This window comes from Panthera pardus, unplaced genomic scaffold, assembly GCF_024362965.1.
Source record: "Panthera pardus isolate Hobbes unplaced genomic scaffold, ASM2436296v1 HiC_scaffold_12, whole genome shotgun sequence".
NCBI lineage: Eukaryota > Metazoa > Chordata > Mammalia > Carnivora > Felidae > Panthera > Panthera pardus.
In genome coordinates, this window is record NW_026526677.1 from 25695882 (window position 1) to 25722858 (window position 26977).

The 26977-nt window shown below is 48.0% G+C and overlaps 1 protein-coding gene across 4 annotated transcripts in view; it reads right to left on the reverse strand.

Annotated features, from left to right (window-relative positions):
- The window catches only part of LDLRAD3 (low density lipoprotein receptor class A domain containing 3), a 242096-nt gene that overhangs the window by 96399 nt on the left and 118720 nt on the right, over nucleotides 1-26977 (reverse strand). For all 4 annotated transcript variants that reach the window (XM_019470123.2, XM_019470119.2, XM_019470121.2 and 1 more), the window contains one exon: nucleotides 17898-18032. In XM_019470123.2, the coding sequence (XP_019325668.2) occupies nucleotides 17898-18032 (135 nt within the window). The remainder of the gene's footprint in view (nucleotides 1-17897; nucleotides 18033-26977) is intronic.

Consider the following 26977-nt stretch of genomic DNA (forward strand, 5'->3'; position numbering starts at 1 on the left):
GAAGAAATGAGGCAAAATTAATTTGAGATCAATACTGCTCGTAGCCATTCTGGTGACAGGCACCAGATAAACACATAAATAGAACTGAAGCCCAGCTTCTTCTGCCAGCTGTTGCCATCAGCCCCTTTAGACAATTATGCAGGCAGGCGCATAACCTTTATATAATTAAGCATTCCCTGACATTTTATTTGCAGCTTTTTTTTTTTTTTAATTCCCTCCCCCCTTTATTTAGTCTGCTTTCAACTGTGAAGGTCCAGCTGCCGGCTTCACTCGGATGCACTGACTTACAGTAATTTTGAGTTAAGCTTTATTTTACAGTCTGTGTAAATAATGAGTCAGAGGCAGACTCAATAAAAGGCAGTGCTGGCTGGAGCCAGAGTTCGGCTCTATGACCGCCACAGGGCTTTAGGAGTTTGGATGGTTGGCACAGAGTGTCAAGGTGGGGAGGGAGGTGCCTTGCCACAGCCGGGCAAATATCCTGGAATTCAAGACATCTGACAGGTCAAGGACAGACATTTGTGGCCAGAACCTACCCCCACTCCAAACTTCAGTGTGAAACACGCTGCTGTTCCCCATTCTTCGCCTTTTCCCACACCGTGCCCTTGGCCCTGTAACCCTGCAGTTTTGCTCTCTAGAGGCACAGTATAAATCCCACCCCACTGACCTTGCGCTTGGTCATGTGATTTATTCTGGCCAATGGGGCCACAGATTATGCCATGAGCAGAGGCTTGGAATGTGCTTGTGCAGCTGGGCATGGACTTTTCCATGAGAAAAACATGCCCTGGGGGGCCCATTTCTCCCAGAAGAAAGAGAAACAGGTAGAGCAAACCTGAACCCAGCTTTCGGGGAGGAGGTGAGCCTGGCCTACATCAGCCACGCCCTCCCAAACAGCAGGCCAGGCAGGACTCTCATGTTGCGCACATCACATTACATTTTAAGATACGGACGGTTACTTGTCTGACAGTGTCGCCTTGAGTGCTTACAATCTGGGAGCGGGGAGTGCACAGAAAAAGAAACAGGCAATGTGGGAATGATCTGTTCACTTGCTTACCTCCTTCCCTAGCCTCTAAGCTCCTCCAGGGCTGGAGCTGGGTCTTACTCCTCTCCCCTGGGTGGTCAAGCACCTAAGACAGTGCTTGTATAGCAATAACGACAGCAGTAATAATACAGCAGCAATGAATACCAGCAGCGACTATCTCCTGAATGCTTCTTACATGCCAAGCCCTCCGCTAAGTTCTTGACAACGTTGTTTCACTGGATAGTCAAATAAATGGGGAGATGGGTCATGTCCTCATTTTACAAAGGAGAAAACAGAGTCTTGGAGAGGCTACTTCATCAGTTCTTAACTCTTAAATGCATAGAGCAAGCCTTCTCTATTCTCTCCCAAACCCTGAGCCACCATTTTCTGGACCACAGCTCTATCTTGGACAGCATCTCCAAGCGCTTCATCCAGATACCCTCACTTGTTCCCTTGGGCACACCGCACACCCTGACTTGTTGTTCTCTATTTGTTAACTTGGTCACCCAAACGAAATGGCAAGATCCTGGGGGGCAGGGACTGTGTCTTTAGACTGTAGCAGTTAAGAACTTTGGCTTTTAGGTAGGTCACAAGAGTGTGGGTTCAAATCCTGGCTCTGCCATTTACTGGATGATTGTACAGCCAGGGTTCTCTAGAGGAACAGAACCAAAAGGAGACTAGATAGACAGATACATAGATACATAGATGGATAGACAGATATTTACTATGAAGAATTGGCTCAGATGATTATGGAGGCTGAAAAGTCCCATGATCTGTCCTCTGCAGGCTGGAGGCCCAGGGAAGTTGGTGGTATAATTCGAGTCCAAACCCAAATGTCTGAGAATCAGGGAGCCGGTGGAGGAAGTCCTTGTCTGAGTCCAAAGGCCCAAGGACTGGGAGCACCAGTGTCCTAAAGTCTGAAGGACGTCCTGGCTTAACCAGAGAGAATGAATTTGCCCTCCCTCTGCCTTTTTGTCCTCAATAAGTTGGATGAGACCCACCAGCACTGGGAAGGGCTATCTGCTTTACTCACTCTACTAAGCCAAATGCTAATGTCTTCCAGAAACAGCCTGCACAGACACACCCAGACCCTTAGCCTGGCCGAAGGGACACACCTTCAACCATCACAAGGACCTTATACAAGTCCCACAATCGCCCTTAACCTCATTTTCCTTCCTTGAAAAATGAGGATCATAATAGCAGGAGAAACTTCTTCAGTAGATTCCAGTAAGGTGTAAAATGTGAGGGCCCGGTGCCTGGCACACCGTGGGCGTTTACTCTAAGACTGGTGATTGTTGCTCTCTCTTCACAGGTTGACAGGGGCAGATACTGTCTTCTCAAGGAAGCCAGTCTCATTCGTGGTTTTCTGCGCTCTCATGCCGGCACGGCCTCCGCCCTGCGAGCTGGAGGCAATTTTTCAGCTCACAGACTGTGAGAGAAGCAAAGGGGCTCAACATTCCTCGCCTGACTTACCAGCGACACCGCATCAAGCTTTCCCCTTTCCCAAGAACCTGCTCTCCCTGCCAGAACACTTCTGGGGGACACCACGTCTCCTGAATTTCACAAGCAATTTTTTCCCAGAACGACAATAAAGTGACAGGCATGCCACACCACCTCCTCAGAGCCATCGACGTCCCGCTGATCCCAGGCGAGGCCTTGCTGGTCTGCCGTGCAGCCCCAGGGCACGGGCTCCCCGGCCTGCACCCTTTACATGGCGGTGTTGGATGTCTGGGTGTATGTGCTTACTTGATAGCATTTCTATACTCTTCCTATGCAGATCGTTGCACTGGCTGCAACTCCGTGGCTCTTCACTGCACCGCCCATCGCTCCCCCTTCCCTACTCCCAAAGCGAGCCGATTCTTCTCCCTCGGGGCACCACTGGCTTGGGCATCATTCTCACTGAGGCCAACTCTATGGATGTCACTCCTCTGATCTGCTCCCACAAATCAATCCTCCCTTCCCTTGGCCACTGCTCTTCTGTCCGGATTGTTCCTCAAGTCGTTTATTCATTTCATCCCACTGTGTATTCAACAAGTGGTTACCGAGTGCCAACTGAGTGCTGGGCAATGGGGATGGGGCAGTGAATGAGAGAGGCACTTTGGCTTCACTGCTGAAATGGCCAGAGTGTGCACTGGGGTCTGGGGCTGGGCTGGTGGATTCAAATCTGACCCTTCACCTATGAGCTAACCGACCCACGGCAAACTAACTAACCTCTCCGGGCCTCATTTTCTTCATTGACAAAATGTGGATAACAGTTATTGCCCCATGGGGTTCTCAAGGTTTAAGTGGATGACGCATACAGAGTGTTCAGAGAAGTGCCTGACACACAGCAAACGCTCATGTGACAGTTTCTGCTCAGTACAACTATCATTACCTGTGGAGTAAAAAATGCTATTCTGGTGAAGGAGACTGCACTGCCTTTATGAAGGAGAAGAATGTGCAATTACCAAGTCATCCAATGAGGAAGGATCTGACCATTTAGAAAAAAATATCTGCTGTATCATCACACAGCTTTGTCTTCTTTCTGAATATAAATCCCTAGAAGGCAGGGACAGTTGTACGCTACTTGTGAATTTGTCCCAAGGCTAGAAATATAGCTGAGGGAGTCTAGGGTAGTGTATTTATTAAAAACAAAGCAGACAAGGGTACAGAGACAATTTCAATGAAAGAAGAACATTCTTTTCAACAAAAGGGGCTGGGACAGCTGAATGTTCACATGCAAATGAATATTAGACCCCTCCCTCACACCGCACATAAAAATGGACTCAAGATCCATCAGAGACCTAAATGTAAGAGACAGAATATACATCTCTTAGGGAAAAAAGTAGAAGTAAATCTTTGGCACCTTGGATTAGGCAATGATTTACTAAATATGAAACCAAATGTGACAACATCAAAAGAAAAGACATGAATTAGACTTCGCCAAAATGAAAAACTTTTACGCGATAGAAGAGGCTATTAAGAAGGTGGAAAAGACAATCCACAGGATGGGAGAAAATACATGCAAAGCACAGGACTGACAAAGGACTTGTGTGGAGAATACATACAAAAATCCTTTGGTTGGGGATACACTGGGAAAAGAGAGGGCTGAGAACAAACTCGGGGCCCCTGATCTTTCAAAGTGTACACAACGTGCTTTTAATGAAAAATAATAAGGAACAATGATAGAAACCAAAAAAGACAGAAGCAGAACCATGCTTAGGTTCAGAAACCAGCAAATTAGTATAGCCCTCTAGCTTTCATTCCATGCTTCAGTTCATATCCCAGTTTTAAATAGAGTATGTATTAAATAGGATGTGAAGCCACACTTTTAACACCCTCTGTGCGAATTTTGCAATTCTAATAGAAAACACGCCATAAATTAGTCTGAGGCGTCTTTTCCAAATGTCTCAGAGTGTGATTGTCTGGAATGGATGATCAGTGACTCCAGAGACATTTTTCTCCCTTTTCTTCCAGATTCTACCTCACCACTTCTGCTCTAAAAGATTACTCTTGCAAACAGAAGGCAAATCTCGGTTCCTCCTCGCGAATAATCGAAGTAATTCCCTCCAAACGAATTGATATTTACACGCAGCTTTTAGACTGGTGCTGGTCCATAGAAATGGAGAGAACCACATAACGCAGGGGCCTTTCCGACTCAGTGATGCATTCTAGGTACCTAACATTTTGTAATATTTGCCGAGTGAACAAAGGCCGATGTGAGATTCACCTCTGTTATTTACCAACAAGACCGTCTCTCCAAGGACGTAACCAGACAAGTTATTACGGAGACTCTTTAGACAACATGGGTCCCTCCTGAGCATTTCTCATCCCTGCCGAGCTGGTAGAAGGTCCGCTCCGCCTCCCGCCTATATCTGAACGCTCACACTCCGGAATGTTCCACTGCTATTTCCACTTTTGTCAGGCCAGGAAGCAAGGTGCCAGATGGAACCAAGCCTGTGGCCTGGCTCCCTGCTGGTAGGCAGGAAGGAGAAAAAACCTTGTTAGTTGGCAGAGACAGAGTACCCTGGAGGGCTCACCTGATTCTTTTACATTTAGTGTTCCTCCAAAGAGGAAAAGGCTCGGGCAGGTAGCTGCGGTGGTTGTTGGTTATACAGAGGAAGCGCTGACCCATGGGGAATGGAATCCATACTCAGGAGTACCTGCTCTGGCCTAAGTGCTCGGCAGCCTTCTCTCGCTTTTCCTTCCAGCGATCCTGGAGGCCGGCCTTGTCATCTTGGTGTTGGAGAGGCTCAGAGTGGTTAAATAAGTTGCCCAAAGCCACCGAGCTCCTAGCCAGTAGAGCTGCTGTCTGACCTCACGCAAAGTCTGAGATCTTGATGTGTTGTACTATGACTATGTCTGATACGGTCGCTAAGGGGACAGAAAGGTCTTGAAATTCAGCTTGCTCCTAACATTCATAACCAAAGCCTCATGGATTGTTGCTGTTGTTGTTTTTTAACCTTCTCCCATCGAATGTTCTCCTCTGTCTCCTCCGTGCCTAGCACAGGGCTGGCCAGGGAAACTAAAGCTCCTCCAGGTCTCTGTGGGCAGGGATTTGGGCTCAGCCTCTGTGAGAAGCATCCTACACGGCCTCCAAGGATCACAAGTGAAGTGTGATCACACTCGGGGGATGTGTCCGTGGGGTGACCAGGAATAGCTTCGTGTGACGCAGACATGACACGGCAGAGTCTGGCGGCTGGCAGCCTTTCTGGCCTGCGTGTGCAACACCATGTCTGAGGGCACCCAGGAACACAAGGACCACGTGAGGGCTCTCTTGGGAAATGAGGCGCCCAGCGAAGCATTTGGGCCCATCAGCTTCTCCACCTCGGGGAACAGATTATGGCTCAGGGAGATGCTTTCTGATGGCACGGGGTTCCAGGGAGCTACTGCTGTGTAACAAGTCGGCCCTAAGTTTAATGACTTACCATGATGACACTGTATTATCTCTCAGTTTCTGTGGTTTAGGAATTCAGGACAGGAGCAGTAGTTCTCCCTTGGGGTCTCATGTATAACTGTGATCAGAGCGGCAGAAGCCGCTGGGGGCTGCCCAGACACTCTCTCCATGGTCTCTCCCTGTAGACTGGTTTGGGCTTCCTCACAGTATGGCAGCCTGAGGGCAGCTGGACCGTTTATACGGTAGGTGAAGCCTTCCATAAAACTATTCCAGAAAGCAAGGAGGAAGCCACATAGCCTTCTACTTCCCAGCTGCGGAAATCACAGAACATCACTTCTACCCTACTAGTCAAATAGTCACAAAAGTTTCCAGGGCAAGGGACACGGGCTCTAGTTCTTGATGAGAAGAATGCCAAAGAATTTGTAGACACACTTTAAAACTGCCACACTGATGGGCGCCCTAGGTGGCTCAGTCGGTTAAGCCTCTGACTCTTGGTTTCAGCTCAGGTCACGATCTCACAGTTTCATGAGTTTGAGCCCCGCGTCGGGCTCTGCGCTGACAGTGCAGAGCCTGCTTGGGATTCTCTCCCTCTCTCTGCCCCTCCTCTGTTCACACACGCACTCTCTCTCTCTCTTTCAAAATAAATAAACATTAAAAAAAGTAAAACTGCCACACTGCCACACTGAGGTCGGGAGAAAGACAGGGAGAAGTAATTGGCTGTGAAAAGCACAGGGATGTGTACTGTGGGGACATGGGCACCATACGGTCACTTCCCTAACACACGGCATATTTCCAGAAGGGAGAAACCGGCAGGCACTGGTAGACCAAGACAGTTAGAAAGAAAATAAATAGAAGGTTCTGAGCCACAAGGGAAAGGCTGCCTAACCAATCAGCTAGTGAGGACAAAGCATCGGTCCTTGGAGATTTCCTTCAGATGCAAAGTGAGCCAGATCTGAGACTTCTGCAGAAAAAGCAAGTGAAAAGTCAGGTTCCTGTCATCTGAAGAATAACTACCACCTTGATCAAACTCCAAGATTAAGGTAAAAGCTTGGCTCTCAAAGGGTCACAACACATTTATAATAAACGAGTCCATGAAAGAAGGGCAAATATGTAAAGTGCCTCTCCAATTAGGCATCTGGGAATGAGGGAGGCCAGTGCAGGAATACTCAGTCCCGCTGCGTCCGAGAGCCCCAGGAAGCGAAGCGCCCACTGAGTGTCCTCTCTCAGGCAGTGTGATTAATGCCACTCAGAGAAGTCTGTGGTCAAGTGGTGGCCAGTACCAAAACCCGACAGGGCACGCTATTGGCATAAAGCAACCTCAGTCTATTGGCTCAGTTTACAAGAGCCTGGGGCAGAGACAGGCTAATTATTCCCCATTCTCTCCTTTTCTGCCTCTCAGAACATACACTCCTGAGATTTAGTTAGGCACAGGCGTACCCACAATGATAAAGAATACATGCAGGGCACCTGGGGGGCTCAGTCAGTGAAGCATCCGATTTCAGCTCAGGTTATGATCTCAGAGTACGTGGGTTCGAGCCCCGCATCAGGCTCTGTACTGACAGCTCAGAGACTAGAGCCTGCTTCACATTCTGTGTCTCTCTCTCTCTGTCCCTCCCCCACTTGTGCCCTCTCTCTCTCTCTCTCTCTCTCTCTCTTTCTCAAAAATAAATAAACATATAATAAATAAAATAATAAAAAAAACATTTAAAAAATTAAAAAATAAAAAGAATACATGCCTCAGACTCTCTTGCAGCTTGGTGTGGTCATGTGACTAAGTTCGGGTCACTGGCTTATGAAGGAAGCTGACATTGTGCAGCTTTCGGGTCACCTCCTTAAAGTGGAAGTGGCCTGTCCTGGTTTTCTCCTTCTTTTCTTCTTTCTGATGTCTGGGAAATGGTGGCCACTGGAGCAGCCTCGGGAGCCCCAAAGAGGGCAGGGCTCCCAGTCAGCCCGGACTGCTCATCTCTGGGGTGTCGCATGTGAGAGACTTTGTCTTATTTAACGCACTTACTTAAAGTATCACTTCCACCTTATTTTAGCCACTGTATCAGCCCATCTCCTGACTAATATGGAGTCCCTGGGCCACCTCAAGTCTTCCAAACTAAGAACATCACGGTGGAAAAAATCAGAGAAGAAACACTCAGCACGGATCCTAAAGGTCCCCGAAGGATTTGCACCTTTCCCTCTTTGCTCTGCCTCTCCCGTCTTCCTACTCCCTCCTACTTGTCTGAGTATAAAACGACCTCTTCCCATGAGTCCGTGCATGGCTGCCGCTTATCATCACGTGTGGTCCAGTCGAGTCAGCTCACGTGGAAGGGAAGGTCTACTCTGGGATACTCACTGAAAGATGGAGGCCTTGGGCCTCACGCGGACCAGGCTGGGGACCAGGGTTGAGAACCGGGGGCGATAGGGGATAAAGAAAACATTTGCTCAGCCTCTTAAGGCTGACTCCGCCCTGAGCGTCTGAGTTTGAGGGAGACATTCTGATCTGCTGCCAGCCAGCCCATGAACGGACTGGCCTCGGGTCAGGTGTCCGTGCCTCATTGGGTCCACAGTGGCTCAGGTGGTTGAGAACAGTCTCAGAGCACGGAGGGCTCGTCCTTCCAAAGGTCTTAAGTGGAGCACGCAGTCAGGAAGGAGCTGAGGACGGGGCAGCTGATAGAACATATCTGATGTACGTTGGTATCCAGAACATACAGCCCGTTAATGTATACTTTTAAATGCAAGGATTAACGCAACATTTTTTAAGTTGGTAGTGCTGGCCAAAGGGGTGATTGTGCATTCCTGGTCTTTCTCTCAACTGAAAATTAAGCTCCTAGGAATTATCTTGACTCCTCACAGCAAAGTGCTCTGCCAAAGACCTTCAAGAAAAGCTGACTACCGGTGCAAATTTGAGCAGCTCACGTGATTACAGAAGGGACACGATTTCAAGGAAAAGAACTCACGGAGGGAGAACGTGGCCACATGTCATTTTGGGGCATTCCAGAACCAAAGACTGATAGGCTGCAGTCTTCAGACAGCAACAGGGAGGAAATGAGAAAGAGGTCCGGGAGCCTCTGGGGAATGTGACAAGATATCTGTAACATCAGAGCCCATTTGCACTTTTCACAGGCCAAGAGTTCTCAGGTAGCCAAACTGGGGCTAACAAGGGAAAGATAATGACAGGACTGCATAACCCAGGAAGGAAGTGCAAGCTACTAGTCAAGGGTGGGAGATGGGGAACACCCAGCCCACGGTCATCGGCCCTCCCCAAAGAGAATTCACAGAATCGATTATTCCACAACCTCGTTTACAGTATCCCCAAATCTCGGTTAGGCTTTTCCTGCCGGTGGGTCAGCAGAGCCAACCAGGAGCCACGGAGAATCACAATGCTGGCTGTATGCAGTCGGAATCAGCCCCTCCTGTGACTTCCCTTACAGGGGTTGAGCATCTCATTTCTCCTAGTTTTCTTCCTCTGGCTCCACCTTCCAAATGAGGCATGTAGGGAGTGGGTCTTCACCGGCCGGCGCCAACCCACCCTGACAGTTTCAGCCCACCATGCACCCCCACCCCACACACACACACATGCACACTTTCCTCCTGCCCTACCCGCTCTGGCAGGATGCCCGGCCTCAAGCTTGTTTCTGGCTCCATTTTTACTTATCCTTCAAAAGTATTTATCCATACTCCCCTAGGGAAACTGTCCTCTCCCACTGTCTCAGTCATGCCCCTCGTGTCACCACAGCGTGCTACTCGTTCCTCTGTGACAGCATTTATCACACTTTTGGGTAATTATCTGCAGGGCACGCTGCTTCTCCCTTGTAGACCGTGAGCAGTTTTAATCGGATCTAGCTGTGTGTTTCTTCCAGGACCTGAGTGGGGCCAGGCAACAGGGGGCACTCTGCAAACGGTGTGTGTGTGAATGAGTGTTGGGAATAGCCAGGAAAATAACAGGGTGCTGGGCGGGGGCTGGGGGAGGGGAGCTGTCCACAGACGGGACAGATAAATGGCCCCAGCATGATCAAGCAGCAGCTCAGAAAACTTGCAAAGCAGACTCGCAGACAGGCAGGAAGCCCCACACACGGTTCCATTGCCCCGAAACTTCTGTCCACAGCCTCAGGTATCCAGGCTGGATGCCCCACATGCCAGGGAGAGGGAGGGACAGATGGACAGATGGAGGCAGAAGCCAGGAGAGCCAAGAGGAGGGAGACATGTGTAAGCAATGGGAGGGCCTAAAGAAACAGCTCTGAAGATTACCACGGTGGCTGCGGGATCAGGAAGCAATTACTGTCTCGGGAGGAGAGTCACTCTGACTTGCTTCTCAACGAGGGACATTTCAGAAATCCTCAAGCCCCCGCTGCAGTGGTTGAAGGAAAGGAAGCTTTCGTGACGCACTCGACTATTAGGAAGAAAACTCCACAGGTACAGAAAGGCAGCATTGCCCATCCTCCTGTTTCTTCGGCATTTCTGCCTTTCCTCGCCCCGCTGGGCTCTCAAACTCTCAAATTAAAAGTGGAAAAAAGGCTTCTGCAATCCTGCCGTTAATAGCACCTCCAGCAGCTTTATTCTAAGCAGAGCCAAATGAGTTCTTTCGTGGGGACGAGTCTTTCTGAGGGTCCCTCTGATGCAGCCCTTGACACCACTTGGTGGCCAACGGTTTTGTGGGAAATCCTGACTCTCCACCAAGTTCGAGCTGGCGATATTTTTGGTTGGATCCCCTAAACCTAGAAGGCTCTTTTTTGCTTTTAAACGCATAAGGCTCTTTTCCACTGGTATTTGAAAAGTGATAATAAAAACTAGTACTCTTCCAATCTCGTGCCTTCCGGGTTTCTCTAGAAATGCTCTTTGGCTGTTGGATCACTCGGTTGTATTGTGTCGGATTCCTGCGGCTACAGGGTTTTCTCTGAGGTGTTTATTTGAGAGGGTGGGGTAGGACGCAGTCCCTGTCCCTAGTTCCTCCTTCCTGCAGCTATATATTTCCTCACTGGAAGCCCCGGTTCCGGCTCCCGCCCGGAGCCGGTCACTGGTGGGTTTAGACTGACTGTGGCATTAGGCTCGGCAGATGAAAGCCACAAGCACAGTTGTCGGGAGGTGCCTGGAAATGGGTGTTGATGGTCTCAGTCAGACCCCTGGAGGGGTGCTGACTCAATGACTCCAGGGCCAGGACTGCTGTGGAGACACGGTTAATGAGGCCTGTACGCGACGAACGGGAGGGGAGCGTCTCGAGATACAAGCGGGGAGATGTCCTATTAACCAAGCACGGCTCTATGACCCCAAGAGCAGGCAGAGCAGCGGCTCTCCCCACGGGTTCATGCTCAACCCCCACAGTCCCCTCGGTGCCCCGCCATGCTTTCACCTCTCCCCGGGCCCTGCTCTCGCCCTGCTTTCGTGCTCTGGCCACCCTCCGGCAGCTCCCATCCCCTCGCTGTGGCACTGGGCACACGGCTGTGCCCTGCCTGAGAGTGGTGTCCTGGGGGCTGTATTAGTTTGCTAGGACCGCTGTTCACAACACCCACTACATGGTTTAAACAACAGAAATCTGGGGCGCCTGGGGGGCTCAGTCGGTTGAGCATCCGACTTCGGCTCAGGTCACGATCTCGCGGTCCGTGAGTTCGAGCCCCGCGTCGGGCTGTCTGCTGACAGCTCAGAGCCTGGAGCCTGTTTCAGATTCTGTGTCTCCCTCTCTCTCTGCCCCTCCCCCGTTCATGCTGTGTCTCTCTCCGTCTCAAAAATAAATAAACGTTTAAAAAAATTTTTTTTTTAAATAAACAACAGAAATCTACTGTCTCACAGTTCTGGAGGCTGGATGTTGGCCGGGTCGGCTCCCTCTGAGGGCCTGAGGGAGAATCTGTGCTGTGCCTCTCCCCTAACATCTGGTGGGTTTGCTGGCTATGTCTGGAGTTCCTTGGCTCATAAATGTATTAGTCCGTTTCTGCTTTCATGTTCACGTGGAGTTCTCCGTGTGTGTGTGTGCGCGCACGCGCGCACACACACACACACACACACACTCACGCAAGTTTGCCCTTTATGTTGTAAGGACACCAGTCAGATTAGATTAGAGGCCCACCTGATTCCAGTATGACCTCATCTTAACTAATCACATCTGCAATGACCCTATTTCCAAATAAGGTCTCCTCCTGAGGCCCTGGGGTTTAGGACTTCAATATATGAATTTTAGGTGGGGGGAGGACATAATTCAAGAGAGGCCAAGGCCATTACTGTATCCCCTGTATGCGGCTCAAGGCCTGGCACATGGAGGTACCCCATTACCTTCCCACTGACAAAAAACACCAGTAAGGACTGCTTGCTCTCTCTCCCTCTCTTTTTCCCTCCCTCCTTCTCGCTCTCTCTCTCTCTCTCTCTCTCTCTCTCTCTCACACACACACACACACACACTTCTACAGAAGAAACAGGACAAAGCTGTCACTGTTAGCTTCTGGGGAGGTGCCAAACCTCACGACCAGCTTTCCAAATTCTCCTTGAGCGTTATCACCAGGATACAGCAGGCAAGATAAAGAAACTGCAACCCAACTGCCAAAATACTCAATTAGCTATCTTGGCACTGGTGGCTTTTTTAGAAGAGCTTAACTCTCCAGCATTTCTCATCAAGCAGGAAGGTGGACAGGCATCATTAGTCTTTCATACTGAAAGGAAAACCTGAGTATGGAAACAGGGAAGATATGCCAGCCTTCACACGCAACCTTGCCCGTGAGCTCACAGGAGGGCCAAGGGCGGGCATGGACTGATCACCTGGAGTTCCTGGTCCCAGGTGAGTGATAACCGGGAGGCAGTGTCAGGGGACGATGAAGAACCACGAAGAACGTTAGTCTGTATGCTGGACGATCCACGTCCCATCCTGGCTTCACCATTTACTTGCTATGTGAACGCGGCACAGCCACGGAACAACCTGTGTGCTTCTCAAGCTCTTCATCTAGAAATGGAGATCATGTGTCTGAGAGGAGCTGCTCTCACAGGGATTTTGTGAGACTGGATGGGAAAATAAAGGTACAATGCTAAAACCGGTGCCTGACGCTTATTGCGCAAAGCAACGCTTATCCGTGTATATATCTATCTCCTGTGTGCCTGATCTCCCTTCAAAGGTCTGACCCGCTCAACAACACCTACGTCTTCATAAGCTCCCTGCAATGAGAGCAATCAGAACTGGGACCCGCTTGGGAAGTATTCATTTTATTAGTTATTTATTATTGTACAATAAATTACTCCAAAATTTATTTTAAGAAACCAAACGTTTATTATCTGACAGTTTCCATGGGTCAAAAAATCCAGGAGTGGCTTAGCTCTGGCTCAAGACCTCTTAAAAGGTCACAATCAAGGTGTGCGCCAGGCCACAGACAGGTCAGGGCTGGGCTAGCGGAAGATCCACTTCCAAGCTTATCCAGGTGGCCGCTGACAGGCCTCAGCTCCTCCCCGGCCTCTGATCAGAGCCCTACCCAGTTCCTTGCCACATGAGCCCATCTGTGAGGCAGCCCAAAGATGGCAGCCAGCTTCCATAGGCGTCAGCAGGAGAGAGAATGCAAAACGCCAAAATCTTTTCTAATCTAATCTTGGAAGTGACATTCGATCAATTGTGCTGCTACTCTCTTTACTAAAATTGAATCACACTTTCTACAGCCATGTTCCCAATGGCCATTCTTCACAACAGCCAAAACGTGGAAGGAACTCAAATGTCCATCAACAGGTGAGTGTATAAACAAAATGTGGTACAGACATACAATGGAGTATTATCCAGCTTTAATTAAAAGGAAGCAAATTCTGACACATGCTATAGCATGACTCTTACGGACATTTTGCTAAGAAAACTAAACCAGTCACAAAATGACAAATACTGTACGCTTCTGCTCATAGGAGTTATCTAGAGTAGTCAACTGCATGGACACAAGAAGTTGAATGGCAGTTGTCAGGGGCTGGAGTGGAGAACAGGGAGTTGTCTGTGGGTACAGTGTCTCAGTTTTACAAGATAGTAAAGTTCTGGAGTTTGGTTGCACAACACTGCGAATACACAACACCTTTGAACTATACACTTACAAATGTTAAGGTGCTACATTTTATGTTACGAGTATTTTGACGCAATTAAAAAAAAAAAAAAAAAAAAAGGAAAGAAACCATGCAAGTCACAAGGTCCAGATCGCATTCAAAGGACGGCACTATACCAGGGCATGAACCCCAGGGGGTAGGGATCACTGTAGGATGCCTGCCACAGTCAGTCATTTATCCAAAGTTGAAAAGAATCTATCCGCTCAATTAGGATTGAATCCAACATATCTAAGGCTACCTGAGTGCTGGCCACACCCAACACGTGCACGGCAGTACTGTGGACTCTCAGACGGGTTCCTAAGAAACAGAAAAGCCATATGCGAGCCTGCTCCAAAGCTATGCTTTTGGAATGATCTGATATACAGGCTACGTTTCCAATCAGTAAATCCCCAATTAAAAATTGACTCCACCGCCGAGTTCTTTGGCTAATACCCCACCCCTCCACCACCGCCGGTGGAATAGAAAGGTACACGGTCATGTTTGCGCTTTCGCGGTCCCCTTCCACTTCCAATTTCTGACAGTTTGTTGTTGGTTTCAAAGGCCAAGGATAGAGGAGGGAACTAAATCAGGATGAGCAAGACAGGGAGGAGAGGCACACACAGCTGGTGTCTCTCAAGTGGAGACACGACTTTTTTCATACCCTCATCAAGTCGGAAGAAAAGTATTTCAAGCACCATATTTCCTGTCTTAGGGCCAGTCCTCTCCACTCCATCAAAATAAACATTATAAAATATAATTTTCTTTCCCACACCAAGTGAGAGCAAAGACACATTTTTCAAGGTCTGGAAGCCCCGCCGGAGCAGAGAGGATGTATTCTGACTAAATGAGCTCGCGTGCAGAAGGTGCTTAGCACAGTATCTGGGGCTTGGTAAGACTCGATAAATGTTCACATTATTCAGAGGACAATGGGTCAAATCCCGCGCCGTGTAAGACCATATTTTGTCGAGTCAAGATGCCTCTGACATTCTTCAGGAAGACACTGCATGAAGCACGGTCTCTCAAAAGCCCAGTCTGAGTCAGGTTTTCCCCCAGCCCCAGAACACTGGCGTTCCTTTGTTCACGCACTGGAATTAGTAGCCAGTTCGCATTTAGAAGCCACTCGATAGAGACAAGCACACCCTCTGATACTAGAATCACACCCGGAGTGGAAAGACGCTCACATCATAGTGGGAATACAGAACTGCACACTGGCCAAGGGGCCAGCAGGTCCAGATTCTTGTCCCCTGTCACTACAGGGCACACTCCCATTGAGGGAATGACAGAACCACCCACTCTATTTAAATACCAGAAGTGATACTTAGTATTTTAATAGACTGTGTACACTTGAACTCACATAACCTAAATCTATATACGCTGTCATAGCACAGAAGGGACAAATTAAACGCAGCTTCATAACATAACACCCGAAAGAGACATCTTTTCTAGCATACACCATTTATTGAATCCACTATGTGCAAGGGCGCTGTGCAGCTAGGTAGGATCGGTGGCATTTGAGGGGCAAAAAAGGCACACTTTTCTTCTTCCTGTTCTTTGGTAGCTGGCAGAAGTGCCTTTCCACAACGCAAAGCACCCGGGCTCGGAGGCTGTCATGCCAAACAGCACCTGACAGCTGTCACCCGTGCCCGGATGGGACATGTTTCCGGGGAGCACATGCAAACAGAGCTTACATTCTACAGGGGTGTTGTTTGGGTAAGGGGGGCACAAAGCCGAGAGTCTAAGGAATGCTGCTTCAAGTTTCATATCTGCCAAGAGCTGGGCTTCGTGTGCACGGGTCTCACCACTGACTCACCCTCCACCTCTGTTTATAACAATGAGAGTACAAGGCAGGGAGAGAGAAAGGAGCTGGATTTAGAAATACAAACTTCGCCCAGCCATCACAGAGACAGTTCTTAAGGGCGAGCAAGAATCTGCTACAGCAAAATGCAGGGATAAGCATGTGGAGGGTAGGGGATGCTGCCCAAACCCACCAGGACAAATTCCCTAATTTCCAAATTTTAGAGGTAGGGGTCGTTTTGCTGAACATCTCATGGCACCACAGGTGAGTCTAGGATACATAAACACATAACGAACTACATAAGAAACAGTATTTGCAGAAAATGTTCTTCCATCCCTCCTATCTATGCTAATACCTTCACTTTGTGACCGCTATTCCCCTATGTGGCATCTATTGCTGCTGATGGCAGATGCCATAGGAGTTACACTGGTAAGTTTTGGTTTATAAACATCTGACTTTGTGTAAGGGCTAGAAACACCTTGCCATCCAATCAGCAGTTTAGAAATTCCCAGGGAAATGGCAAGATTAGAAACGTCTCTAAAGTTGGTATAAAACAGTGGTTCTCAGATTTAACATGTGTTGGAATCACTTGGAGGGCTTGTTAAAACACAGACTGCTGGGCCCACTTCCCGGGTTGATTCTGCTGGTTGGGGCACAGCCCGAGCTCTGTTTCCACAGAGTTCCCACACGATGCTGATGCTGCTGGTCTGAGGATTATACTTTGAGAACCACTGGTGAAGGAAAAACTCAAGGACGGAATTTTTCTGGATGAGGACAACCAGAGGGTAATGCTACCTAAGACTCACCTCCCAGAGCTGTTCTCTGCACCAATTTTGGCAAAATCTATGTTGACACACGTTTTGTCTTCTCTTGTCTATGGACCCTCAGGTACACAGATTTGGATTGGTTATAATCCTTGATGTGTGATCTACCCTCACCAGTGGGCTATGCCTGACTCATTCATTCATTCATTCATTCATTCACTCATCCATTTTTAATAATGGCCTGCACCTCATAATAATAAACATCAACCAAAATAAAAGCCAGGACTTTGAAACTGGCCTCTCTGTAACTTCACAGAGCTTACTCCATCCATCTTGCCTCCCAACATATGAGCCAAGCAGTTAGCCACTTTTCTCTTGCCTTTCCAGTTTATAATTTTATTAAATCTATAAACTGTGGTACACACAGCAGAATACTGAGTAACAGTCACAACAAATGAAGTCTACCGATAAGCAACAATGTAGGTGAATCACAGCAACTTGACATTAAGTGAAAAAAGTAATGACTGCATACAGATCCCACCAGTTTATAACATTAGAAATACATACTTCTTAGGATGCCTTAATTTGGATGTACATTTTTAAATCTTTACATATTCTTTTAATCACTGAAGAAAAGAGTCAATGAGTAAAGAAAAGAACCTGGTCAGTTTTAACAAGAGGATATGACCCCGCTGTGTCCTTCTGGGCTCCCTTAAAAGCTCCTCTTTCCATCCCCCCAACTGTATCTCTTCAGATTCTATAAAAACAGCTCCGAGAGCGAAAACACCCTGATAGGAGCAGGCAATTCACACAAGCGGGAGCAAAGTAGTAAACAAACACACGGGGGGAAATGTTGACTTTGCTCATAATCAGAGAAATGCAAATGAAAGCATTTGGGGAGCTATCATTCTAGGACTCCTAAATTAGCAAAAATGGAAAAAATAGAACAGCAGCGAATGCCCAGGATATGAAGATAAAACTGACATGTGCAGACAATGTTAGCAACCATGTAAAGAAAAGGAAGTATTGTCTCAAACAGCTGCACACTGAGGTGTAAGCCATGGACTGTGCTCTGCAGAATTTAGCCTAAAGAAGTAATGCAATGGGAAAAAAACCAATCCAGGTGGCCCCAACTCATGCAACAACGTAGAAAACCACAGTAGAGCACCCTGACCATATGCAAGGCAGCTGGGGCAAATTACAGTTTTGGAGAGAAAATGTATATGCGATACTCCAAACAGGAGAAACACAAAATGCAAAATGGTAGGTGTATTAGGGTTAAAAGCATATGTACAAGGGCCACAAGGGAAAGTGTAAAAACTAACATGGCTGTTGTATTTGGAGGGGGTATGGGTGTTATTTCTTTCTGTTCAGTGTTAACTGTGGTATATGGCGATGCAATTATTTTTTAAAGCTTAGGAGGCTTCCTACCTTGAGAGCTTTCACAGCTTTCCTCGTCGCTGTTGTCTTGACAGTTATTTTGCCCATCGCAAATGAAGCTCTTGTCAATGCAGAGGCCATTCTTGCAGTGGTAGCGGGCGGTGGAGCAAAGCAGAGGGTTGGCGGCTGTGAAGGGAGAAGACGGCAGATCATCAGGGAGGCCAGCGAGTCCCTTGGAGAAGCCCCCAAACCAGGAGTGTGTCCTGCTCAGGAAGCAGTGAGCTCATCTTCCAAGATGGCGGACTCAATGACCATCCTGGGAAACTGGCCAGCCAATGAGGAAGACAGGACAATACTTACCCTGCCCTGTTCTAATAGCTCCTTCTCCCAAGTCACCAGGCGGTACCCTATAACGTACCAACATGGCCAGGAGGCAATGACTCACTCCACATGGTTAACCTCTAGGCTGGCCAGCTGCCTCTGAGGGGCCTGGGGCAAAACCCGAATCTCCTGGGAAAGTCAGAGTGAAATGGTTGGTACCATAAGACACACGGATAAGCAAAGCCAGGAGGAGATGAGTTGGGGATCCCTGAACACCTGCCACCCAGGGAGTGATGGCATGATCTGATCCAAGAGCTGGGCTGGATTCTTCTGGTTCTGTGACTATGGACAAGCCTCTTAATCCCTCATGTATCTTTATGGCTTACCAAGGTAAACTCAGAGGTCTCAATTACATTACAATCTAAGAAGCCCATTAACCTTCTCGGTCAGCCTGAGCAGCACCGCTGTGAGGCTCCCTGGTCTAGGCACTTTCAGAACCTCAAAAGAAATGACAGGTATTGTCCCTCCCCTCAAGGAAAAGAGTGGTACTAGCCAGCGTGAGGTCTACACAAAACTACTCAACGCACAAGCAATTCTCCACAGAAAATCAGTATTTGTACAATGCAATTTACCTGTTTCCCTGTTCCCTGCAGTGCGATTCAAACAAGGCTCATTGCTATTTTCAACAAATGAAGTAGCAAAGTAGAAATCCGTCCAATCCTAGCTCTGCCAGTTATTAGCCGTGTAATATTACGCAAATTACTTCACCTCTTGGAGTCTCAGTTTCTTTATCTATAGACAGGACTGGCTACATAATTTGTGGGGCCCAGTGCAAACTGAAAATGTGGGGTCGGGCTCAGTCGGTTAAATGTCTGACTCTTGATTTCAGTTCAGGTCATGATCTCACAGCCGTGAGATCGAGCCCCACATCAATTTGGGATTCTGTCCCTCCCTCTCCCTCTGCCCCTCCCTCTCGCTCTCTGGCTCAAAAAATACAAAAAACAAAAATATTAAAAAATGAAAACGCGGGGTCAACTGTTCAGAAATTAGTTAAAAATTCAAGAAGGCAGTGCAGGGGATAAAAGCAAGCATGGTGCCCTTCCAAGTGGAGTCTGGGCCCTGTCTACCTGTGCAGGAGACAGGACCTGAAGCCGGCCCTGCTTACGGCATTAATTCGCGCATCAAATGAGATGGCGTGTGAGAAAACGTGCGGTGCAAAGTCTGACTCGTAGCATAACACTCAGGGAACATTAGACACACTCCCTTAGTAATGTCTGTCTCGGTCCCGAGGGTGAGGCCCTCCCTGCACGGGCAACGTTGGTGACGATGAGGAGGGGTCATACTAGATGTGGGGTACTAAACCAAGCCCACAATTGCATCACATGTGATGGGAAGAGCACCAGGTTGGGGCGCTGGGGCTAGCACAGAGATTGCTATGGGGTCAGGGGAAAGTTAGCCGTGCTGCCCTTCAGCGGTCCTCAATTGTGGGATGGCATTTTGTTTTTAATTTTTTTAATGTTTATTCATCTTTTGAGAGAGAGACAGAGCATGAGTGGGGAGGGGGAGGGAGAGAGAGACACACACAGAATCCAAAGCAGGCTCCAGGCTCCGAGCTGTCAGCACAGAGCCTGATGCCGGGCTCGAACCCACGAACCGCGAGATTGTGACCTGAGCCGAAGTCAGACGCTTAACCGACTGGGCCACCCTGGTGCCCCTGCAAGATGCATTTGTAATATATCTTTCCCACATGCTTCACTGAGCTATTGTTAAGATATACACAGATCAAGGCTGCAAGGGCTGAAGACTTCACAGGGCTTCATAAACCCAAAGGACTGAAGAGGGTTGTTTTGTTTTGTTTTGTTTTGTTTTTCCCCAGTATCTTTAACTATTTAACTCAGAAAGCTTGACTTGAAAGGTCAGAGGAGGTAGAGGGGAGGAGGAAGCCAGGGCTCTCAGTTTTAAAGATAATGGACCAGTGTAAAGTCAAATAAAAGCAGTCTGGCCTGAAAATATTAAGTTTTAATTATTTAAATCGCTGTGGGCCACAGAGCTGTTCAACTTGATCAGAGTGAAACCAAGGTCTGATTTCAGCCAAAACCAAAATGGGGAAGCCCAAACCACAAATCACGCTCGGTTTCTGTCGGAGGCAGCCTTCCAAACCCTTCGGCAGCCCTCCGTGGTGGCCTTCAGCCTCCCTGGGACCTCGTGGGTCACGTGCCCGCAGCCGAGGCGTCAGCAGCAATCAGCTCGCTCCGACAGACAGCCTCGGGAAGGCGCTGTAATCACTCCAAGATGGGGCTCTGCACACATACGTGAAGGCTCTGGTAGGGGAGTCTGTGCTGAGTCAACCTTGCTGACAGTGCCGGCATCCACTCACTTTCCGTCAGCCTTACACCCCTGCAACCCTGCAAACTTTCCCATGGCAAAGAAGGCATCTATCTGTACGTGCGTGTGTGCACATGTATACACACAGACACATTACATACACGTGCATGTTAGGCGTATATACAGATCACACGTATCTTCAAGATGAACGAAGACTGACTATCCCTTAAGACACAGCTCTGAGAAAGAATCCAGACTGACAACCAAGTCACAGACTGGGTTTAACCCATGCAGCCAAAAGGACTATCAGGCAGGCTGACACAGGCAGATCTCAGGCAGATCTCTCACAACCCAAAAGGAAGAAGACGAACAACTCGGTATGAAAATGGGCGAAACGACCGGGAAATTCCCACAAGAGGAATGGCAAATGGTCAATAACGACTTGAAAAAACGTTGACTGTCATCGGTAATAAAGCTCCGCTTTAACCACAGCACACTTGCCAAACTTACGGTCTTAAAATATCAGGTTGTTGGCAAGGATGTTGGAGGGAGAGAAGGTCTCAGGGACCACCAGTGGGAGCGCAAATTGGTGGGTCCACCTTGGAGACCAATTTAGTCACAGCCCATAAAAAGGTGCACATGCCCTACAGCCCAGTGATCTCGCTTACTGCACGCTCCAGGAGAATCCTGAACAAAACAAAAATGTTTACAGAAGCACTGCGTGTAAAATTAAAAAATTAGAAATGACCCAAATGCTCACCCATGGGATATCAGGTACAACGTGCTACAGTGTTATAAGAGAATTCCTCAGCAGGAATAGGCTAACGTTTTCTGTAAAGGGCCAGTTAATAAATATTTAAGGCTTTGCTAACCATTCTGCCTTTGTGTCTGCTAGAACTACTCAACTTTGCCATTGTAACGCAAAGCAGCCATGGAAAATTCATACACAAAAGGGCATGGCTGTGTTCCGATAAAATTTTATTTATAAAAACAGGTGGGACGGGGTGCCTGGGTAGCTCAGTCGGTTGAGCATCCAACCCTTGATTTTGGCTCAGGTCATGATCTCATGGTTCACCGCTTTGAGCCTCACATCGGGCTCTGTGCTGACAGCATGGAGCCTGCTTGGGAGTCTCTCTCTCCCTCTCTCTCTCTCTCTGCTCCTCCCTGCTCGCTCGTGCGCGCTCTCTCTCTCTCAAAAGATAAATAAACTTAAAAAATAAAAAACAAACAAACAGGTGTAGAGCATATTTGGCCTAGGAGCCATAGTTTGCCAACCCCTGATGAAGAGTAGTAAAAAAATCAATCAACAACAACCAAAAAAAAAAAAAGAAAGAAAGAAAGAAATCAAAGAACCAGAGTCAAGATGGATAAATTTCACACAAATGACAGTGAGGGAGAAAAGTAAGTTCAGGACAGTAGATGCCTCTGGAGAGAAGGGAGAAGGACAGAATCCAGGAACAAGTACATACTGCAAACTTCTAATGATGCCTGGTAACCTTTTATTTTAAAAACCTGAAGCAAATAAGTCAAAACAGAAATAATAGGATTTTTTAAGTGAGACATAACTGACATACAATATTATGCTAGTTTCAAGTATACAAAATAATGATTTGATATTTGCATGCATTGTGAAATGACCACCACAATAAGTCTAGTTAACATACATTGCCATACACACGTTATGAATTTTTTTTCTTGCGATGAGAACTTTTAAGATCTACTTGGGGCGCCCAGGTGGCTCAGTCGGTTAAGCGTCCGACTTCGGCTCAGGTCATGATCTCACGGTTCGTGAGTTCGGGCCCCGCACCGGGCTCTGTGCTGACAGCTCCGGGCCTGGAACCTGCTTCTGATTCTCCCTCCCCTCAGCTCCTCCCCTGCTCACACTCTGTCTCTCTCTCAAAAATAAATAAAGATTAAAAAAAAAAATTTAAAAAAAAAGATCTACTCTCTCAGCAGCTTCCAAGTATACAATACAGTTTTATTAACTATAGTTAACCTAGTTATACCATTATAGGATTAATAATATGACAGATTATTATTAACTACAGTTAACATAGTTATAATAATATGGTAACAACAATAGATAATGGGATTTTTAAAACACGGCGTTGGGGACACAGGTGTTCATTTAATCTCACTTTTCCTTTCCAGTATGTTTGAAAGATTTCACGAAAACATGTTAAGTGTCTACTCTGGCAGAAATGTTCCAGGGATCATTCGCTGTCCTCTTCCTTCACTCTTCCCTCACAAAATTCTCTCTGGCCCACAAACACCTGTTTTAGTATCTTTCGCGCTTAGGTGCCCAGATGCTCAGAAGACACAGGTATGTGCTGGCAAAAAGCCATACCTGGGGTACCTCCTCATCGGCGGCTCCTCAGAAAACAGCGTATCCTCCCCACCACCCAATCTCAGGGCAGAGAAACAGAGGCAGAGGAAGCCCGAGGAACACTCCCCCAAGCCAGCGGCAAGCCAGAGAAAAAAGCCTTTGAACCATCAAGACACACGCTGTGATGTCCGTGTCCTTCAAATGCCAGGAGCTTCCTCGCAAAAGGGCCCTCAAGCCTTCACCTCCCTCAGGGTCTATGGATTCTCCATTTATGTAAATTGCAACAAGGTCTGGGTTCCCATTCCCAAGGGCACAGCGAATGAGAAGGGAGAGGGGCTGCTGACTGCCGCTCTACAGACAAACTGCCAGCAAGAAATAAAACCAGACGTCGATGGCAGGAGACAGAAAAGCTATAAAAAGCTGCCTTAAGAATTCCAAAAGCAGAGCAGCCTAAGATAGTTTCAAAAGAGACCAGAAAGTTCCAAAAGGAGCCAAAGGCAACCCTATATTATAGCCTGGTCTAAAAATTAACATTTCTAAGAATGGCCCTGCACTGTCACCAACAAAGGTAAACACCGATTACGCCAGGATGCAACGCATCTCAGAGAGATCCCTGGCAACCAGGGTCCTCAAAAGTATAAAGATGTTCAGTTATTAGTCAGACTCACTTAACCAGAGGAGCAAATCTCCCCTAAGACCCCAGACAGCTCGAGTTTCACGGTATCTCTTCCAGGGCCTCCGCAGCTACCTACCAGGCTCAGCCAAAGCTCGGGGTGAGTGTACATGGGACTGCGGTGGACCAGCCCCGCAGGCTCTGGGTGGGCAGGAAAGAGCCTTACGGGTCCCTGTGGTCCCGTAGAGCCTTCCTCGGGACCCTGAAACAGTAACTGCTCAATGCACAGCTCATCAGCCGAGCGGGAAATACTCTGTTCTTTAGGATGTTACGTTTCAGTATTTTCTAGGAATATTTAACGTGCTCCAAATGTATGTTTTCTTTGTCCTTGGTCAGGTTTACCAGTCACCAGAAAATGTATTACTTTACTTAGGTAACTAGAAAGAGGAACACTATCTCAGCAAGGATGGAAAAAGTGGTCTGGAGAGTCGATTTCAAAAACTCAACAGCAGACTCAAAAACTCCTCAGTTATTATTATCAGCACAACAAACAGGGATCTCAGGATGTTTCCGAGCCCACAATAGTCAGGAAAGAGAACTTGTCTTTCCCTGCCAGAGAGAGAGAGAGAGAGAGAGAGAGAGAGAGAGAGAGAGAGAGGAATGAGTTAAGGTTAAGCTCAGTGGTTAATTAAACTGGCAGCGTTTACTTCAACCACATCTGAAGGAGAAGGACCCGAGGCCCACTGCGGTTGCCCAAAAGCAACTGACCGGCTTCGAGACAGGAAATGAAGCAATCCGTCTCTAGCAGGATGTAGGAAATGTCGCCTTTAATCCATTTAAAGTCTGTGAAGTCAGCCCCTCTTCTACCTCAAAGGGTTCTTCATAAAGCACGTCAATGAGAAACCCCTCATCACCAGCGCCCTCACTTCCCATCTGTTCTCCATCCTGTGGCGGTTTCTCTTCCCCTCTTCACCAGGCATCCCAACCTCATGGCCCCCAGGGAAATCTTGTCTTTCCAGCCCCATTTCTCTGGAAACCAGGCAGCTGGGGGAGATGGAACTGCCCTGGGACTTCCTCTGTTCCAGGATGCAGGGCGCCTGGCCCCAAGCCTCTGTGCAAATCATCTGTCCCATTAACAAGCACTACCCTTTTTGTGGCCTGGAAAACGCTTGCCGCCGACCTTCAAAGAGGCAGCCCGTGTGCGGCCAGCTGCGAGTTCCTGCCTTCCTCTCCAAGTCTGCTCTGCAAGGCCTCTCCCGCAGTCCTCTGCCCACCAAGCCACTGGGGCCCATGCACAGCCATGTTCTGCAGCTAGAACCTCTTCCGAGTCTGCAGGAGGGGAAGAGGTCATTATGTGGGGCCAGAGGCAGGAGGCCAAGAGTCCTTAATTCCACTTGCCTTTTTTTCAGTCTCTAAGGACTCAGAGGATTTGAATTTCCAAAACCCCTCTAGAGTCCACCAGGTGCCAGCGGCAGAATTTGCTGAGGTAGTTTGTTTCCTCCTCCCTAGAAAGGCTTCCCGGACGTGCCTAGCTCCTGTCCAACACCCAATTTCACTGCCCCGACCACTGCCTTTGCGTGGATGGCTCCCCAGACCTTTCCTCCTGCACTAAACCTCATTCCTGACGCCCTGTGGACACTTCTGCCTGAACATCCCCTCTCCTCAAACTCTGCGTGTCTGAAATGGACGACCTCCCCCCGCCCCCTTCCTGTGATTCCACTCCTATTAAAGGACCACCATCTCCCAGTTCCTCAGGCTCCAGCCACGTCTGACCTTCTCCCTCTCCGCACCTTGCATGCACTTGGCTCAATACCCACTGCTCCTGACTGGGTATAAAATACAACCCCCAATTCTTAACTTTTCTTGATCTGCCCCAGCCTACCAGGCCAAGCATACACTTTGCTGTTATGGTTAGAACTGAGTGTGAAGTCCACCCGGGTTCATATTTCAGCTTTCCCACTCACTAGTACATCATGTTAGGAAAATCATCTGACTTCTCTCAGCCTCATTTTCCTCATCTGTAAAATGCAGGATAAAAATACTGCCATTATTGGGGCACCTGGGAGGCTTGGTCGGTTAAGCGTCTGACTCTTGATCTCAGCTCAGGTCTTCGTATCAAGGTTGTGAGTTCAAGCCTCACGTTTGGCTGGAACCTACTTACAAAGCAAATTGTGCCTATATGATAAGATTTTGTTATAATTGAGATAATACATGCAAATAACTGAGAATAGCATGTGGCCCGCAGAGGCATTCAATAGATGCTTGTTATAATTAACATCACGCACATTACACATAACTACACCTACCAATATAGTGGTTAAGAGTTTGGATCCTGGATTTGTCCTGTGTGGGTTGAGATACTGACTGTACCACTTACTGGGTGACCTTGGGCAAGCTATTCAACTTCTCTGTACCTGTCTCCTTGTCTATAAAAAGGGAGTAATATTACCAACCTAAAATGAGATTAGACACATTAAAGCACATAGAAATGTGCCACATGCATGTAAGTGTTCAGCAATTGTCAACCAAGTGGCTTCTATGTCCTGTAGTTTGCACGCCTCCCAGCCTCTGCCTGGGCTCTAAGCCTGAAACTGTAGTGCTAACTTTTTAATGGTATTCATTCTCCTAGGTCTGCGTCCTTCAACAGCTCCCACTGATGAGCCCAGAGGGAAATAACCTTCCCATCACAGCTTCCCACAGCACTCCCAACTGCCAACCCCATGTTCTAATCATCTGGATGTGAGCATTACTGTCTCCCTTGCTCGAGTACGATCTCAACAATGCCAGGGTCCTGTATGTGACCCAGGTCTATATATCCTTTGCGGCATCTTGCACAGGTCTGGCATAGAAATTGTGGAAAGAAGAGAATCTGAAAGAAGGCAGGAGCTGGGGGCTAATGAACAATGTGTGGCCTAAATATGCCCTCCGGGTATACATCTGAGACTGCAGAAGAGGTTCAAGACATCCATATGTTAGGAATATATCCTGACTGCCTGTCTTCCTTCTTTAACCCTTTGTTTGATTAGTTAGTTGCTTGGCCCATTTGTCAACAGACATTTATGACTGACTACTTCCTTTAAATAAAGCACTCCACTAGGCACAGGGGATAAAAGAAATCCCAGTCTGTGTTCTTCCAGAGCTGACATTCTAGTGGGGAGACAGGAAAGGCAATAGGCAATGAAGATAAAGCATGATGAGTGTGATTCGTTCCACATATGTTTACTCGTGCTAAGGCAGAGACCGACTGCATGCCTGGCACCGGGGACACAGCTGCGAACCTGCCAATATACCATCTCACGAGGTCACAAGCAGGGAAGACAGAACGTGAACACAAGGTGGCGCTGAGAAGAGTGAAGCAGAGAAGGAAACAGAGTGGAAGACTGGCGAGGAAGGGGGTTATGTTTTAATAGGGTGCTCAAGGCAGGTCTCTCTTTTTAGGTGGCGTTTGTTTGGAGAAGGCCCAGGACAGTATGTGGACACACAGGAGAATGACCCGGCCCAGCCCTGGCAAACCAGGGATGGTTCCGTAAGGAAGCAGGTCACACA